General features: G+C 46.7%; 7 protein-coding genes across 7 annotated transcripts; 6 read left to right on the plus strand and 1 right to left on the minus strand. All coding sequences in view use genetic code 12, as the record gives it.

Moving 5' to 3' along the window:
- Nucleotides 1–1,084: 1,084 nt before the first annotated feature.
- MET28 (Met28p) lies at nt 1,085–1,654 on the plus strand (the record flags this gene model as incomplete). Its single annotated transcript, XM_025479603.1, has 1 exon — nt 1,085–1,654. The coding sequence occupies one exon, from the start codon at nt 1,085–1,087 to the stop codon at nt 1,652–1,654; it is 570 nt and encodes a 189-aa protein (XP_025339076.1).
- A 1,649-nt stretch (nt 1,655–3,303) lies between these two features.
- Nucleotides 3,304–8,315, plus strand: RIM15 (protein kinase; the record flags this gene model as incomplete). Its single annotated transcript, XM_025479604.1, has 7 exons — nt 3,304–4,931; nt 5,121–6,286; nt 6,378–6,478; nt 6,522–6,813; nt 6,884–7,308; nt 7,335–7,822; nt 7,877–8,315. The coding sequence occupies 7 exons, from the start codon at nt 3,304–3,306 to the stop codon at nt 8,313–8,315; spliced, it is 4,539 nt and encodes a 1,512-aa protein (XP_025339077.1).
- Nucleotides 8,316–8,547: 232 nt separating this feature from the next.
- Nucleotides 8,548–9,357, minus strand: REX2 (Rex2p; the record flags this gene model as incomplete). Its single annotated transcript, XM_025479605.1, has 1 exon — nt 8,548–9,357. One exon carries the CDS (start codon nt 9,355–9,357, stop codon nt 8,548–8,550), a length of 810 nt encoding a protein of 269 aa, XP_025339078.1.
- A 1,476-nt stretch (nt 9,358–10,833) lies between these two features.
- Nucleotides 10,834–12,174, plus strand: CXQ87_001056 (uncharacterized protein; the record flags this gene model as incomplete). The annotated part of the gene is made up of 1 exon (XM_025479606.1): nt 10,834–12,174. One exon carries the CDS (start codon nt 10,834–10,836, stop codon nt 12,172–12,174), a length of 1,341 nt encoding a protein of 446 aa, XP_025339079.1.
- A 422-nt stretch (nt 12,175–12,596) lies between these two features.
- Nucleotides 12,597–13,079, plus strand: CXQ87_001057 (uncharacterized protein; the record flags this gene model as incomplete). The annotated part of the gene is made up of 1 exon (XM_025479607.1): nt 12,597–13,079. One exon carries the CDS (start codon nt 12,597–12,599, stop codon nt 13,077–13,079), a length of 483 nt encoding a protein of 160 aa, XP_025339080.1.
- A 2,728-nt stretch (nt 13,080–15,807) lies between these two features.
- On the plus strand, nt 15,808–16,170 carry CXQ87_001058 (uncharacterized protein; the record flags this gene model as incomplete). The annotated part of the gene is made up of 1 exon (XM_025479608.1): nt 15,808–16,170. The coding sequence occupies one exon, from the start codon at nt 15,808–15,810 to the stop codon at nt 16,168–16,170; it is 363 nt and encodes a 120-aa protein (XP_025339081.1).
- Nucleotides 16,171–18,095: 1,925 nt separating this feature from the next.
- Nucleotides 18,096–18,650, plus strand: CXQ87_001059 (uncharacterized protein; the record flags this gene model as incomplete). The annotated part of the gene is made up of 1 exon (XM_025479609.1): nt 18,096–18,650. The coding sequence occupies one exon, from the start codon at nt 18,096–18,098 to the stop codon at nt 18,648–18,650; it is 555 nt and encodes a 184-aa protein (XP_025339082.1).
- Between the last annotated feature and the right edge of the window lie 109 nt (nt 18,651–18,759).

Consider the following 18,759-nt stretch of genomic DNA (forward strand, 5'->3'; position numbering starts at 1 on the left):
GTATATACAAAAGGACTAAACTTGGTACTTGCCGAAATGTAGCTACTTGTATTTGTGAAACGACTGGAGAGATCAAAAATTAGTTGTCGGTTTTTTTTTCCGTGGGTCAAGTTTGTGACATCAAGTATGCACTGGTCTGCAGCTGAAGATTGCAGTGAGGGCGAGTAGCATTGCTAATGATGTCAGGGTTACAATACGGAAAGACAGCAACTGGGTTTTTTGATCAGCGACTCGTCTAGGCATGAAACTTCATAATAAAGCTATCTGATGTGATAGGAACATAAAGATTTACCAATTTTGGGGATTGTTAAGTGGCGACAATGGAACGACAACGGTTTCTCGCCTAATTGGCTTGATTGGTGCCTATTCTGCTCAGCCGACATTCCAATACAGCTACCCCTGGATCCCCCAAATTGTGAGAGGATGCAAATAAAAAAAAAAAAAAAAAAAAAATGACATCGGTACAAAATATCTCAGATTTTTACACAAAATCTACCTGAGTCGACCGGATTTAGCTGCTCCGTCATATCACCCAATCAAACAAATTTTGAAAATACTCCCTTAAGCATTCTCGCGTGCGGGCCTCGGTTGGGTGCAAATCGCGATAATGGGAGTTCCTGATCTGGAGAAAAGCGTACAGTTGCAGGGATCTGCTGTCGGAGGTATTCCCTTCATTTTAATTGGGCGACTTGATGCTCAGCGGAAGATTACGTCTGATGCCGACTTGGCTTAAGCATGGCCGCTAGAATAGCCGCTTTTGTTTCCTAGTTTGGTCCGTACGCCCGCGGTTACGTAAGCAATTATGTAAGCTTAGTAAGCAGTTTTTTCACCGGAATACGGGAGCTCTACACTAGCTGGGCCGGCGAAATGTCCACTTAGCAAATTTTTCCATTGTCGTTTTTCCACGGCTCCGTCGAGTATGGTCGTTTAATACACTAGGGAGTGTAGCGCTTAAATGACAGGTATGAGTAAGTATTTCGCAGCAGGAGCAAAAAAAAAAAAAATTTTTTTCTGACTCCTCTGATTCTGTCGCACAACTTAAATACCGTCGTTTTCCCTCAATTAAACAACAAACTCACCCACCATGAACTTCCAACCTTCCGACTACCTTGCCGATCTAAATCTAGAGTGGGAACTGCCAGTCCTCGAGGAGCAGAGCCTGGGCCTGATTCCCGACTTGGACGTTTTTTCCCACACTGACTTTTTCGACTTGGATGTTTTCCTGGCCGACCACATGGCGCCTTCTAAACAGCAACAGCAGCAGCTACAGCTCCAAGCTCCCAAGGTGGAGCTCCCCCTGCAGAGGGCGCCATTGGCTCAGATCAAGGAGGAGGAGACGGAAGGCGTTGAACCTGATGCCGAGTCTCTTTCCTCTCATGAGCCACTTTCCGTCGAAGAACTCAAGCGCAAGAAGAACACTGCTGCCTCCGCCCGTTTCAGGGTCAAGAAGAAGTTGAAGGAGAAGCAGATGGAGGAGAAGGCCCGCCAACTTCAAGACAAGTTGGGCCTGCTTGAGAAGAAGGTGAAGACACTTGAGATGGAAAACAAGTGCTTGAAACAATTGATTTTGGAAAAGAACGAGAGGCGCAACCTGGAGCTCTTGGACCTGATCAAGAAGCGGTCGCTTGAGACGCCCACCTACTCGTTCACGTAGAGCGCCCCTAACGAGCTGACATTAGCATCGATTAAAATCCAACTTTTAACGACGTTACGATAACACAACCCCGCCCTTTAGATCCAACTCTACTGGGCACGACTAATGGCTTTGGTTGCCGTCCGGCGTGGCGGCATGACAGAAAAACTTTATATACATTTTTTAATTCTTCAACAGAGGCTTGCACCAGTTGCGGCCGCCCGGGTTTCCAACAAGCCGGGCTTGACCTTACGGTCTAATTGATACTCACAGTCCATTTACGTAGAAGATCAGTTTGCAGCTAGACCGATTGACAATTCATGTTGGATTTTCCGAAATCAACTGCAGACGTCCTAAGGCATGTCATGACTCATCAATATAAGCAGTCGTTTATACTGAAATAAAAAGCGATTTCAAGGCAATCAAATTGATTTACGATTAACTAATTGACGATGCGGGTTTTTATCTTACCCATGATATTTTGGGCACTAGTTTGAAGAATTCTGTTAACTGTGTATTTTGTGCTTGATCTGCGAAATTCGACTCAAGCCACAGACTTTTTCCTTGCATCTGATAGAACATCCAACATAAAATTCACAAACATCAGCATAAAAATTCGACCAATACATAAATATTTGTGGTAATTACATAATTGTGACTGTTTCTCTATTTCACTCCCGTAGGCTTGATTAGAAGTCTCTGAGAGGTGTGGGGACGATAAACATCCATTTTTGTGTACCCACCCCAACAAATTATCATGCTTGAGCCAAGAGAAAACGTGCAGCTGCAATTTGGCCGTCCTCAGCGGTTTACGATGTTTTACTTAAAATCGAACTAAAAGCAGGCTTTAGAGAAATCATAAAGATGTTTGCCGTGAACTCCCCCTTACAAACGTGGGACTGTAATCTGCTCGTATACGCTAGCGGAATGAATGCTCGGTAAAGTGGTTCAACTTCGAGCTGCACCTCATAACGTAGGGCCGGCTATATTCGGAAATTCTTCCCGGATATATCATGATACAATGGCCTCGTTGCCACAAAAAACCAAAAGCCGACGAACAGTAATGCCTTTCTTTCTGGGTGCAATTTCATGGTCCAGAATAACTTCGGAAGCTGTTAATGCGACCGTATCGTGCCGATATGCACCGATACGTCGTGCTTACTGATCGATGCGCTTGTGACAATTACTTCAAGAGACGGCAGAACTTGTCATTATGAAACTAATAGAACAAAAATAACCAGCTCTATATGCTTCCAATTGGTCGAATCCGTTAGGCTCAGCCTCATCTCAACCAACTCATGCGCCATCTGCTTGACTTCATCTAACAAAATTGCATCGAATAATGCTATTTCCAAAACCGCCCAAGCCCCAATTATTACCTCTTCACCTCAATTTCATCACAAAGTAACAGTTCGGTTTTTGCCGGGAAGGTGCCTCACTGTTCCGGGTGGTATACCTGCGAATGGCTGCGAAATGGAGTCCCGAGCCGCTTCCAGCAGCCCACTAGCAAACGCAAACGAAACACGCAATTTGAAAAGACAGTCCAATTTCAGTCCGATTGACGTTGGAAGACCCATTTCATCTCATATCTGAAAAGTGTTGATACTGGCGCCCCACACCTCAGTCCTGTCTGAACCCCAGCTTTTTTCTCAATCAACAGATACACTATCATGACAGAACCGAAAGACAAGGAGGCACTGGGACTCCTACGTCCGGACAGTGATCGACAAAATCCAGACCCTCTGAACGCCATGTTTCATGATCCCGAGTATAACGCCGGCCATATCGACAGAAAGGACTTGAGGTCCGTATCACCTTTGGAGGTTCCCCTGGGGTCTGAGGCTGAGCAGAAGAATATAGGCCACGATTTCACGGATGTCCTCAAGGAGCAGATAGATCTTCGGCTTGCTTCAAACAACCCTGCTGTGGTAATGGAGTTGGATTTGGACGGTAACATACGGTACATTCTGAAGAACTGGGAGTTGGTTGTGGGTACCCAAGTCAAGAAGCTTGTGAACAAGCCCATCCTGAACATCCTCATTGGATCCTCCAGCCAGGATCTTCAAGTGTTCAATAATGCCGTGGATCAGATGATCCAGGACAACGCCTCTTACAAGGTCAAGTTCCTAACTGCTACCAACGATGTGGAGCAGAAGGATATCAACGATGTGGAGGAAGAAGATTTGGGCAAAGCTGTGCATGAATCAACCACTCCAGACCCAGAAGGAGCTCTAGGATCTACGGCAGACCATAAAAGCAGTCCTACTACGTCTGCAACAGGAAGTTTCGATAATGCGTCTACAAGCTCTCAGGTATCCAATAACGGAGAAGTGATTGAACTTGAAGCTCAAGGCATTCTCATACTTGATAGCAAAACAAACCTACCGTCGTATACTATTTGGACAATCAAGCCGTTTGTTCACATAGAAATGGATCTTACGATCCCCGACGCTCTTTTTGACCTACTAGGGTTCGGCTCAGAAATCTTCGAGGGCTATCTTATGAGTCTCAAAGAGGCAGGTATTATCGACGAGGATTCCGTGCCCGATCCAAAGCTCATCTTGTGCCACATTTGTGAGTCCAATATTCCAGCGTGGTTTATAGAGAAACACTCGGACTTGTGCCTTGTCGAACACAGGGTATCGGAAGAGCTACAATCGTGCCATGATGCTCTTGCCGACCAGCGTGATTTGATTGTGAAGGTGTCGGATAGTCTCTGGCTGCAACAGTTCGAGTCTCACTCGGGCTCTCTGAGCTCCTTACTGACCCTCAGCTCAGGCTCTTCTACATCATCGGCAGCGTCTGGTAACGTGTACGAGTACAAGGGCCTTCCACTTCCTTCCATGAGCTCAGAGGGATTGTCCCCACGTGGTAGCATCCCTCTGTTGAAGACCATCACAAAACACTCGATACTACGAACAAGGAAATTTCCCTTCGGCATACTTCTGCGGCTAGTGGAATATTGTGACGAGGCTCTCGACATCAACCCGGCTGACAAAGATGAAGAAACTGGAGAACTTCAATTCTCTCCAAATACCGAGCGTGCCATTAGCGCTGTGATGAATTGGAAAGCGTTGGAGACATCAGACCCTGCCATAAAAATGATGGTAGAAGATACTCAACGGCTGGTCAACGAAAAGATGGAATCACTCACCCGACTCATTTCAATCATTCAGTATGGTGATAAAATCAAGCAGGAGGTAGACTTCTTAGTGCTTCAATCTGTCAAAGAGACTGTCACCAAAATCAGACAGAAGACTTACCAGCATGAAAATCCAGAACACAGACCCAGAACACTGTCGTCAAGGACAATATTTCATAGGAGATCTACGTCCTCGACGGACTCTGGATTCCGCAGTCACCGAAATTCTGATTCCTCTTCAACAACCGGCCCTCCATTTGTGTCTGCATCCCCCTCTGCCCTACCGCCACTGCCATTGTCACAGCCTGGAAACCTTCTATCTCCACAGCCTTCCCGAGTTCGGAGCCCTCAGTCTAGACTTCTTGGCGAGCCATATGATAACAAACCAAGAGCTTCCTCATCAACTTCTCCACATTCCATCACTCCTCGAGATTTACTCAAAGATAGAGTGAGTCCTCTGATAGAGGAGATAACTCGCCTGGTCTCCCGACCAGCGTCAGCTGCTTCCTCTAGCTCCTCACAGACAAGGCAAAGCAGAAGAGATGTCGAAGATGCCTTGCGGGATCTTGATATCACGAGACGCCCTCCCGAATTGGCCTCAGATGCTTCAACGGTATCTTCACCAAGACGTCATCTATCTCCCGCTCCCTATACCGAACGTTCCAACTTGAATTCTTTCCAGAGAAACTTCATGAACAGAATGGAGTCTTCACCTTTGAGCTCTCCATCTATGACACACTCAGACATCAATGACGAATACCAGGTTCCTCACACTTCCTTGTCTAAGAAACGAACAAGTTCTTCGGGCAGCAACACCCTTCCAACGCTTATGACAACACAACAAGGTACCCCAACACAGCACGGCAACTCTGGCTTGACACCAGGTCACAACAGAAACAGCTCATCTTTCTCCAGCAAACCTCCGTTATCGCCATTACTTGTCTCGCAGATGCCGTCGTCAAAACCATCGACGGGAGGAATAAAAGACTACGAAATCATTAAGGCAATTAGCAAAGGAGCTTTTGGTGCTGTGTTCTTGGCTAAGAGAAGACTCACCGGTGACTATGTGGCCATCAAGTGTCTCAAAAAAAGGGATATGATTGCTAAGAATCAAGTGCTCAATGTGCGGTCGGAGCGAGCAGTAATGATGAAGCAAACTGATTCCCCATACGTTGCTCAGCTATACAGTAGTTTCCAAACCAAGGATTACTTGTATTTGGTGATGGAGTATTTAAATGGTGGTGACTGTGCCACATTGCTCAAGATGTTGGGCACTTTGGGAGACAAGTGGGCAAAGAGATATATTGCTGAGGTTATTGTGGGCGTCAATGATTTACACACGAGAGGTATCATCCACAGAGATTTGAAGCCAGATAATCTCTTGATTGACAGCACGGGGCACCTTAAGCTTACAGATTTCGGCTTATCAAGAATCGGTGTGGTTGGAAGACATACGGCACAGCACAGAAAAAGCTCTAGTTCAGAACATGCTATTGAGCTCTTCAGGAAGAGTATACTGAATGTTGGCCAATTGCCTCAAAGCCCCTTATTCCAAGCGGTAGTGGCGATTCACCAGAATTGTTACCAGCAATGCATCACAAGCGTACGTCATCAGTGACTCCATTTTCCTTGTCTCCAACCTTGGATCATCTCAAACACAAACCAAGCACAAGCTCAACCCTTCCCATCAATCCAACGAAGATGTCGCCTTCTGAACCAAACACGCAAGGGGCTCAAGCCAGCAAGAAAAGGTCAGGGTCAATACTCAAGTCGAGCGGTACTAGATCGGGATCAAGTAGCAGTGGGGTGGACTCACCTGGGTTGAAACCGTCTCTTCCGAGAACATCATCCGAGTCTTCATTTGCTATCGTGGACGATGATTTTCAGTACAGCCCACAGCAGAATGACAACAACATAAGCTCCTTCGCTCTCTATAACCCTGAGGATGAAGGCGAAGTCAAGAAGTTTGTGGGAACCCCGGATTATCTCTCCCTGAAACTATCACTGGTGATAAACAGGGCGAATACTCGGATTGGTGGTCTATGGATGTATTCTTTTTGAGTTTCTTTTTGGTTACCCCCCATTTCACGCTGATACTCCTGATCAAGTATTCAAAAATATTTTAAACGGTGACATCGACTGGCCTCCCTTGCCAGAAGACGAAGAGAAAGAAATCTGTCCACCAGAAGCAAAAGACTTGATCAAGAGACTCTTGGTATTAAACTACGAGGACCGTTTAGGATTTAATGGCGCAGACGAGATCAAGCAGCATCCATACTTCCGTCAAATCAATTGGGACACATTATATTCTGAGCTGCCGGATTCCTTCGTCCCAATGGTAGATGACCCAGAATCGACCGATTATTTTGATGCCAGGGGTGCTGATATGTCACACTTCCCGATTGAGGACGAGGACGCAACAGTGGACGATGAAAGGGTTCCATCCTCAGCAAAGGAGCTTGAAACACACGAGGGCTACTTTGACTCCAACCCTCGCCTCAACATCTCTCTTTACCAGGCTCACCAATGCTCGGTAGAAGAGAGCGCAGAAGCAGCAAGCTAGCGGATACCAGTGAATTTGGATCGTTCCATTTCCGAAACCTTAATGTGCTCGAGCGTGCAAACAAGGATGTCATCAACAGGTTGAAGAATGAGCATCTCGAGCACAGGAATAGCTTCTCTTCTTCCTCCTCAGAGTCTACACCGTTAGGGCAAACCAAGTCAAGAGGACTGTCTATTTCTTCAGCGATTGTCAATCCAGGCAGTCCATTCAAGCGTCCAGTATCTCCAGTTGGTAATCGGTCGCAATCACCGGTGAGAGACAAGAGTAGCTCTGGTTCGATAAAGAAGGATAGCACAGGATCACTTAAAAGAGAAAGTTCTGGGAAGAGCAGCATTGGGTCTACCAGAACACTCGAAGAACGGACACTTTCCACTAGACAAAGCGCTTCCTCATTAGCCAGAAACATACTTCAAAGAAATACTGGCGATGTTCTTTACTCTCCCCAGCATCTGACCAAGAGGATAGCTCCTCTGCCCTTTCCAGAGTGAGACAAAGAAGAGATAGTTTAAGAAGAGGAGGCAGCTTCGGGGTAACCAAGTCTCAGGAAATGTCATATCCCAGATGAATCTATGAGGTTTGGAGGAAGTGAGCTAGACGTGCTATATTGCGAGCCCATCCCCATCGTTAGACACACTGTGGGCAAGCTTATTGAGAAGCAGGGCTGCGTGGTGCTCTCTATATCTGATGGTGATGACCTCATCAGGAGGGCTACTAGTCAAGTGAAATTTGACTTGATTTTCACTGCACTCAAATTGCCTAAGGTTGATGCTATCGATGCCGTCAAATTAATCAGGTACACCAATGGTATCAATAGCGACACGCCAGTGATTGCGGTGACCGGTTATGCAAAAGAAGCGCACGATGTGAACATGTTTGACGCCATTTTGGAGAAGCCAATTGATTCAAATCAAATTAGAGGTGTTATTGACAAATTCCAATGCCACGATGTGGCTGTCGAGTCCGATCCTGAGGACTGATAAATAGAATAGATAAATCTGCATGAATGAGCTAATTGTAGGGTTTAGAGATTGCCTACACTAAATGTTGAAATGTGGATCGGTGTGTCTCGCTGGACTAGTTCAGCTTTTTTGAAAACGCCAAAGTTCATTGGATCTCTACATTTGAAGCTAATAATACAGTTGAAAACTATTGAGGTACTATACAAAAGACAAACCCACCACTCTATTTTACAAACTATGTTACATGGTATTACTTGCTCGAGGTGATGACATGTCTCTCGATTTCTCTGATGCCGTCCTCAGTCTGCTCAAAAGACTTCTCCACAGTCACAGTCGGTTGGTTGGGCTTAGGAGAAGCCTCCACATGCCCATCAACAATTTTCTGTGATCTTGGAGTCTCAACTTTCTGTTTCTTGTGAACTAGTTCATCCTCGGGACCACGAAGATAGTTTTCTCTATACCATCTCAACTGGGCGATGCTATCCAAAATGTCTGATTTAGCAGTATGAGCTCCATTCTTGCGTGGGCAGGCCTTCATGAGCTGTGGGTTATGGCGTTTGCCAACCTCCATAATAGAAGAGACATCTACCAAACGGTAATGAAGGTGCTCGATAACCTGGGGAAACTCCTTCATCATGAAAAATTTATCCATATGGATGGAGTTGCCTGCCAACAAGCCCGTACGTGGCTCAGGAACCCATTTCTGGATGTAGTCGAGCAACTCATCTTGGACCTTCAGTAACGTTTGCTGGGGGTTGGCCAAAACCTTTGCTGTAAGACCCAGCTTACCGTGCTGGTTAACGCACCACTCTCCCATATTATCAAGGATCTTTTTTGACACGTAAACAGTCGACTCGTAACCATTCTGGTCCACGATGTTCAAGTCTCCGTCTGTGATGATGCAGCAGATCTCGATGATATGGTCCTTTTCCACGTTGAGACCGGTCATCTCACAGTCTATCCAGACCAAAGGCATGAAGACTGAGTTTTTCCTTGTAGGAACCGCCCGGGCAGCTGCCACGGGGGCCTTTCTGAAGAAACCGGCTATTGAAGATAACATGGTAGTTGCGATGAGCCTTCACACAGGGAAGATGAGACGCTAAGAGTGTGGGGTCGATGGAAGAGATAGTCAAGAAAAATTGAAGAAAAAAGGAGTAAATAGAGAAAAAATAAAGAAGAATCGAGATGATCGTGTCTGCGAGTCTTGAGAATCTCCATCTATGGCACCGACGGTGAGTATTTTCGGACCTTGAATTTGTGGTGTTGATAGTGGCTGCGAAAGTCCGAAGAAAGTAATGAAAGGATTCCACAAGACCCGGTATGCATATTTAAGCTTTCTTAGCCGTTGAGGGATGAGGGTGAATTTATCCAGCACTGGCCAGGTCGATATTCACTAAATGTTGATCTATTGTAGGACGGCAGTCGAGGAGCCTTCAATCACTTCCACCAAAACCCCCTAAGGTACCGAAAATTGTGATACCGGCTTGTTCAATTCTTGAAACACTGCCCCAGTGGTCTCGGACTTTCCAGGTTAGACAACTGGACCTGATGAACCTTGCATCTCTGGACACAGCCGAAGACCTGACGTGCTGCAGCATCATCAAGAGCACAAAACTAAAACGTCTAGAGAGTGGCCCAGCCAGGTCATCAAAGACGTTCTTCAATAGAAATAAAACAATCTACCCCGTTTCCGTCCGGAGGCCGCAGAATGCCCGAGGGCTTATCAAATCAGTATAAGCCTCGTGGAGTACGGTTCCTGCCTGACCAGGAAGTCGAAGTGGCAGTGGAAAGCAATTCGCCTGGCGCTATGTGCCACACTTTAAAACGGCACTTCATCTACCATACAAGCTTCGTATCTACCATCCAATTCTGTATCAATATCGAGTCTACTACAAATGGTTCATGGGCACGGATTGATCCATCTGGAGCCTTGGCTTCCAGATCTGGAAAAGCCCGGGGAAATAAAGCAATTTTAAGAAATCCACAGTTTGTTCGAAATTGTGGGGATCTCTTATCTGTCTGCCGTATAAATGTGTCTAAGCATTTTAACGACAGGACCTCGTGACTTGGCACGGTTAATGTGCGCAGCCGTTTCGTATTTTGCTCGCTTCAGCCCTTCGGTTCATATCGGCACGTCTGCCGACCCGTGACTACGGTATTGCGCATTGTGCAGGATATTTCACCATCCACCGACGGGTTTTTCCAACAAAACCCATGATTGACAGCTCATGAGATCCTCATAATCCGGCTGATCAATTGGATCTCATCACCCAAGCCATTGGCATCACAAGCCTTGGGAGGTGTACGAAAAAAAGTGAAAAATTCGCCCGGGTACCTGCCTCGTGGTACAGGAAATGCAGGCTGAGACCCTACCATGACCGTTGAACAGGAACGGCTGCAAACCTACACGGCGACTACCGGGCCGAATCTGATATCATTATGCAACAACCACTATTATTTATATTCTGCCAAATCCCTCCCAAATCGTAGACTCTTCATTTTATATAGGCCTCCGCCGACCTCCCAGCCTCTGTTTATGAACAACTCCACCCCGAATTTCAACAGCCTTTTCACCAACTCTGCTCGCTTGCCGTGGTCTGAAGCACCTCGAAATGTCTCTTTTTCGCAGCCAAACGTGCCATCGCTTTTTGCGCCCATTTCTGATACTCCCACTGTGCACGAGACATTGGCGCTTTTGAAGCTCTGGAGAGCCGTGGCCGTGGTAAAACAGCATCTCTGTGGCGATTCCCCCACCGTGTGGCCACTGTTTGTGGCTTGGGCTTTACGCCGTTTTGCTCTTTTTGCAGCAGCCTTGACAGCCCTGAAGAACCCAAAGCTTCATGTTCTTCCACCTTTGGATATCGCCTGGGTGTGGCACTCGCTCTTAGTGGCACCCGAGGCATGCTTTGCCATGTTTGCCAGATCAGGATTGTCTGAGTTCTTGGACATTTCGTTTCCATTGAACCAGATTGCTGATTGCATCGACTCCAGCTTTTGCTACTTTCCAGACAAGCTCGGCGTCCACAACTTCCACGGCTTAATGGCCAATTACGGCAAGGGATACTCCTTGTCGTACGATATTGGAAGCTTCAATCCTGAAGAGGTCTTCCCTATTTATTGCCCCGTGTCAAAGAACCTCCTTGCACAGGTCTCCTTGTCCCATTTTGTGTGTTCTTCATTCCTGGTGAGATCACAAGAGGGTGTGGTCACCCACCATTCCCTCGCTCGCCGTCAGAGTGATGCTGATCATAAGCTTTCAATCAACACACCTGAATGGCCCAACTTCTCGTCTCCAGGAACTCCAGATACATCAACACCACCATCACCGCTTTCTTCATGTCTGCTGCCGGTATCTCTGAAATCGCCATTCGAATCTGCACTGCCATTGCTTCATTTGACCATCGAGGAAGACTGCTTGCAGATCCTGGGTGACTGGATTGACCACTTGGCACTTTCTCCAGTGCAGAATATGGTGGACGCTGAAAATTGGATCTTCCATCCAAACATGCATATCATGTTAGCAGCAGCGGTCAAGAGATATTCAAAGTTCTGGAAATTATTCAGCCGGAGTCCTGCGGGACAGGTCCCGGTACCCACACTTGATATCCGCCTAGTCTGGTACGCCCATATGGCTCGCTTCAAGGAGTATGCTGATTTTTCGCTTTACCACTCAAAGAGCATTGTTGTACCACCCAGAAGTGGCTCTCAAACGACGCAAGAATTCAAAACAACTGCAGCACTTTACCAGAAACGCTTCCACACTCCTTACTGCCCTTGTGGCCATTTAGACGGGTCTTTGGCTTATGCCAGAGACACTTGCACACTCTCGTGCTACAGACATGTATACGAGCTTTTAGCACCCAGCTACGACCAGTAACGACAATAAATTATAAAGCATGAATGGGGATGTAGATGAGATAGGTGAGCAGTAGGCGAAGATGAGAGATTGTCATAATTGATAGTGAGCCTTCGAGGTTCGCTTGAGAAATCCCACTGCAACATTGCAAATCGACAAGTTGAAAAGCTATTTGAAAATTAAATAATCCGGAGAGAAATATTGGTCACCTTGTCGAACTAGCGGTTGCAATTAGTCCCATAGGCATCCGTTTGAACTGATGATAGAGGATCCGAACTAGGCACAAGCCATTGAATTTTTTCGAATTGTGTCAAATCGCCAAAAAAAGGAAAATTTAAAAAATGGAGTAAACATATATCATTGCATGAGATCTCCTCCTACCTACACCTAAAGGAGCGGTCTTGAGTCCTGTCTCACTTCTCGCGCCTACTACTATTCTTCCCATGAACAAAAGAGACACATTCTATTACTGGTATTTCGTCATTCATATCCCCGTGACCCTTGTCATGGACCTGACGATTGTGATTCCATCGGAATGGCAGCCTGCCTGGCAAAAGGCTCTCCTAGCTTTCCACATCAACACCAACAAGGACTTCCTTCTACGGGAATTGCCATTGTGGTTGAAGATCTCCGGAACTTTTGAGCTATTTGTTCAGTTGCCCATCTTCTTCATTGCAGCACGGGCCTTGCTGCGCCAGTGCCAGAAGGTGTACGTGTTGATGACCGTGTATGGGTTCAACGCATTTTTCACCACGTTCTTGTGTTTGGCATATGCATGGAGAGACGGCCCCGCTCACGGATTGACCAACGGAGAATTGACCAACTTATTGGCTCTTTACACGCCGTACTTCTTGATCCCGTTGTTCATGATGGTAGACTGTGGAGTGAGAACTACCAGGCTCATAGGAAAGGCGAAGACCGATTAAGAGAGGCATGTTGAGCGTGTCTTGGTTAAAAACATCAGAGGAACGATATAAAGTTTTTAGATAGAACACTCAGTTGGGTGATGGGAGCAATGTCACATCAGATCTCATCACATCCATTGGGAGAGGACCGACGTAACAAGACACACTGCAATTGACAAGAAAAGTCAACGCAGCAGATGATGAAGGCCACAATTACACTCCACATTTCAAAACTATATCTATAAGTACGCAACCTGGTATGACTTGTTCAAGACACCGCCTGTGTAATACCAACCAACCTCTCATGCTCCATCTGTGTCCGCTTAGTCTACAGAAACTTGTATAACTTATTCATTCATTGATTGAGATATCCTTTCTAGACATCTCGTCTAGGCATCCTTCTCGATCAACAGAGAAGCAAGCTCAATGTACTGCTTCTCGGCGTCCTCCTGGGAGGTGCCCTTGAGGTCCTCCCAAGCTTGCCACTTGTACTTACCCTTCAAGTCAAACACACCAGGCTTAGCGGTGGTGTTGTCACCCACGGTGGCCTGCTTGTAGAGACCGTACAACTTCAACAAGGTGTTGTCGTCAGGACGGTTCTTCAAGTTGTTAACAGCTTGGGCCTGCGGTTAGTAAATTCCCTTTGTAGATCAGAAAGAATTACACACTTTCTCTTCGAATTCAGCAGATGGCATGATGGTGGGAAAAAAAGTGGGTGTGGAGGGCGTCGCTGGCTTTTTATATGCGCACGGCAGGACCCCAGAAATTGGGTTCCTGAAACCACACCACACACTACCGGCCACGATATTATATAAGTTGGTGGCTTGGATGAAAAAGGAGATCCTTTGTTTTTTGATCAATTGGTAAAATTGAATAAGTTTGTAAGGAGGGATGGCGCCACTGGCGTGATGTTCTGCTATCGTCCCTTGCTCTCAGATCGCCATTTGCTACCCATCAACGGGGCCATTTCGACATCTAACAATTTTCGGAATTACCCGAAATCTCAACAAATTGTGGGTTTTTTTTCAAACCACAAACGTTGATACTTTCGAATTCCAAGGTTTTCGCCTCGCCTCGGCGAACAATGGACCGTTGAGCCATCGGGTGTTAGTGGGCCTGGCTGATCTGGGCAAACCACCAGACCGCGGTTGTGCCAAGCACCGAGGTTCACCACAGTGCCTCAAATCCTGGTTTTCTGCCGAAACGTAAAAGCTTATTCAATTGACTGAAGCTTCGAGAGCCCGAGATCATGCATTGAATTGAAGTTTGTGGTGCAAAACGAACTCGGAGTCGGAGATTTTCGGATACATTACCAGGGCCTTGGTATCCGACCGCCACCGCCACCGCCACCTAAGAATTCTCTGCCTTGCTGGCAGGAGAGCTAAAGAATCATGGGAGCTGCATTTAAAACAAGGCTCAATGGCGCCATGTGGCAGGATCAGGTAGGAATGTTTGGAAGGAGGGGCGACTGTGGCTGAGGACTAGCGTACCTCTCAGTTTCGATGAACTCATGAAGGGTAATTTATGCACTTTTGTAGAGTTCCGACCCAGGCTGTGATTTGTATTTGTGCAGTGAAGTCAAAGATAAAATAAGTCAAAAACGAATTCCATGTAGATTTGGTGTGATCAGCGACCTCAGTATGGTCACTTCCACCTTACCAGAGAATGCCAAGGAGCTCCGATACTCATAAACAAGTGGAAACTGTAATGGACGATATTTAGATAACCAATTGAGGACTTTTTGTTGTTCAATGAATTGGGTGCTTTCGGTTACAGCAGCTCCACTTGAGCCCATACCACCTTCACCCAACCCCAAAACGATCAACGAGCGAACGTCTGAGACCCTGAAAAACACTCAAATCCCACGGCTTCAAGCAACACCTAGCCAATAGGAACTAATCTCACTTGCGATGCAAAACGTCAGGCACATAGCATGTCATTCGCAACTCCTCGACCAATCATGTTATTCTGTGTGGATGAAGTAGGTGTGTTTCTGGAAGTGGCTGCGAAAGATAAGCGACGCCGCAGCAGTGTTTACATGTCCATGATAAAGCAGGACAGTGGGCGGTCCACAACGCAAAAGTGCATGAAATTATTTTTTTCAGGAGCCAATCAGATTGAAGCAACACAGCCTTCTCTGTCAAAGGGTTTTGACGTTCTGGCAATCAAACTGATGTCAGAATCTTCGTGCAATAGAACTACCCATCAATGATGGACAAATCTTTGAAGTGAACAGTTTGCAGTCAACCGTGAAATACCATGAGCTCTTAACGATATAATTGAATGTGGAATCAATCAAATTCAATCCAGCTTACGTGTCATCATGGTATGTCACCCACAGCTACGTTTCTTTATCATTTAGCCACAATACGGACCAATTAGATCTCCGCTCAATAGGGGTCACGGCACGTTAGTCGCAATAATTATGCGCAAACTTTTGTATTTTTCAGCCAATAATGTCATTCGTAGCGGGCTCGTCCAATCAGATCTGATGGCAGGTGGCTGCAAACCCGACGCAACCAAGGCTATGACAGTATTTTGACACCTATTTTGGAAATTGGAATAGAATGCCTCTATGAATTCAGGCGGCAGGGCTGCACACAAAGCCAATTTTGTGAAAGAGTGGCTGTTCTGAGCCAATCAGGTTGGGTGATTCCTTCCAGAGGTAGACCCCTGCTGGATCTAAGTCTAGAGTATAAAAGGAGGACGAAATACCAGAGGATTGTAATTCAAAACTGATATACCCAGCATGTCTACCATCACTGATCTCGCCTTTTCCGACGATGAATATGACAGTTCGTTCATTGAGGAACCCAACTCATCCATCATCTACGAGGACGATGAATCGTCTTTCGAAGACGACACAGATGATCTTGTGGAAGAAATAAAAGACAACTTGGTGGCCAAGCAGATGACTAAGTTAAAGGTGGAAAGCGAGATTCCCGAAGACCCTTACTATGACGAAGACGCTGACGAAACGTACAGTTTCACGGAAAGTGACGACAGCGACGGAGAAGAACCTGACTTCGAGGAAGTCTTTGATAGGAAAGCCAATGAAGAATATTGGAAAAGGTGTATGAGGTTATACCAAGTGCCTGAAATGAATCATTAGATACCCAGCCATAGGACAATTTAACATATTTGGAGACCAGTGTACCGGGAATTGCGCCGGAGAAGGTGATGTGTAGAAGTTAAATGCCATGATGATGTGTTCACAGAGAATGGGTGTTGTACTAGCCGGAGCTCTTTCGTTCTTGATGCATTGAGGTGTGATTAGAGGCATAGAAGGTTCCAATTGCCTGCCAGACCAACCCATACCCAATTTCGAAAGCCTCCGTCGCGTCACGATCCAAAAATACCCCTACGATACAGTTTCATGTTTATTCTTTTTTTGGAAAAATCCCATTGTGTTGTTGACATTCTTCAGAGTCCCCACAATGGACATACAATGCAAGCCCAGCCCCCTTCGGCTCACAAAACCCTGCATTTCATTTGGCCGATTGCCAAGTTCTCGTCTAATGTACTCTACAACACTGGTATAATAGCGTAGCCCAACATTCCAAATGGGGAGTATAGACGGGGCTTTAGACTACCTAAATGGCGGGGTGGGAGGAGAAGAGACAAATTGGTTGAGATTTAGCTGAAAAGGGAACAGGCGTATCTTAGTTTCGAGGAACCCAAAATAAATTTAGAAAATACGGAAAAACGGGGAACTGCTTTGGTGGTTTGAGTAGTTAAGGACGGTGACGCACCGCGCTGTCAAAGCCGTAAATGAGTGCCAAATATGTGACACTCCTATAGCTTATTACCGGAGGTTTTACAATAAGTACGTATGGTGGTCGGAAAAAACGTAAACACAAAAGAGACAAATCATAAGACAGTGTTATACCCGGAACTCTCGGAACAAGGCCCTTTGCTGAGCGGAAGTCTCGGAAGTTAACACACGCCGATTCCAGAAAGAGCGCAGGTGACACAGAGTCTCCGCCAATGAGCAGTTTGACTCACTGACGTCAAGTGAAATATTCACAAGGAGGAAATTCCTAAAACATGATTCAGCTGAAACTTTAGAAGGTCAGCGTACCCCAAACTCGTATTCGTAGGTCACAGGGAAGCCGGGTGGCCAGCCGTGACCCATGACCAAAAGCCGACTTCAGCCGTACTCGATCAAAACACGATAAGTCATCAGGATAAGGCTTACAAACCGTTATGAAGCAGTTCACGGGGTTGTTTTTGCCACTAATTCGGCTGCGGTCACGGGAAAGGCTGACTGCGAATTCGGAAGCCGGGAGTGCTGTATCTCAGCCCGCAGGCGTCGTACGAAAATTCTAAAAGCAGATTCGTAATCTCCACATCACCCGCTCCAACTCCATCCGAAAACCGCCCGAAAAATCTCCAAAAATGGCCGTTTTGACGGAGGGTGGGAAGTGCTGAGGTAGGCTGGTGTACGGGTGTCTATCACGCTTACTCACCCAGCGGCGAGTTTTTCGCCTCTGCGGCGGCACTAATGCGTGCCGCTTACATAAGCGCCGCCATTGTTTCGACTTTCTCCGACGGAAGCCGGCGGTTGCGAGCCCTGCGCGTCTTGTTTTCTCCATTTTCCTCCCGCGTCGGCTGGTTACGGCCGCTTCTAATCCCGACCCAGCTTAGTATATAGTGCAGCAGCGGGGCCATCTCGTAAAAACGCTTCACCAATTTCGAAAAACTTTAAAAAGGCCCTTTTCTCTTAAAAAGCATCTCGGCCTTGCCCACCACCTAGCCCTTGCCCACTTGCCTTGCCTCTAGACCTGCCTGGCACTTGACATATTTTTCGGGCTTTTTCATCGCTGCTGCGTCTTTGGCTGCGAAATCGAACCATCACAGAAAGTCAGATCGACATATTCCTGTTAATTCCCCCCTGCCTGGGCCCATCATTACGGGATCTCGACCTTTACCGAGGAACATACCACTCTCAGTGTCCTCCAGCCTTGGCATTTGCACCCATATATCACTCGGGGCTCACGTCACTTTACCGGCATCACCACCTTTTTCTTTCTCCCCATGTGGCAACAGAAGTTCGACCAGGGCCTCCAAATGACCTACTATGTCAATTCGGATGACGGCCTGGTCTCCTTTGACCTACCCTGTGAGGTCCACCAGAAGAAGAAGAGCAAAGAGAACCTTCTTCAGCGCATCACCTCGGCTCTTTCCCTAAGGCGCTCCAAATCAGAGGAGTGCCCGATCTCCAAGAACGAAGAGAAGGCCTACACCACAGCGGCCACTAGCCTTCAAAACTCCCCTGAACCCAAAGAGGAGCCTTCGCTGCCCATCAACACCAGCATGGTTCCCAGCATGGTTCCCAGCGAAAGCTATCTTTTGGAAAAGGCATTCAACCTACAACCCCATGAAGACGATGTGGCCAGCATATCCTCGGACGAGCTGATCCAGAGTTTCTACTCCGACATTGTCGCCAACGATGTTTACTACGACTACGCCCGTCTGGTTTACTGTGACGGTGACTCGGAGGAAAAAGAACAAGGCTTCTTCAACGAGAATTACGAAAAAGAGCTCGAAAGAGAGGAGCTTCGGCTTCAGATGATCAAGGAATTGTATTGAATAGGAGTAGCAACCTGAGTCATACAGAGGTACTACCATGGTGACCTTGCTAACTCCCGAATTAAGGGCCCTGGCCCTCGGCTATTTATTCATGTATATATATCGGTGT

This window comes from Candidozyma duobushaemuli (assembly GCF_002926085.2).
Source record: "Candidozyma duobushaemuli strain B09383 chromosome Unknown A_B09383, whole genome shotgun sequence".
Lineage (NCBI taxonomy): Eukaryota > Fungi > Ascomycota > Pichiomycetes > Serinales > Metschnikowiaceae > Candidozyma > Candidozyma duobushaemuli.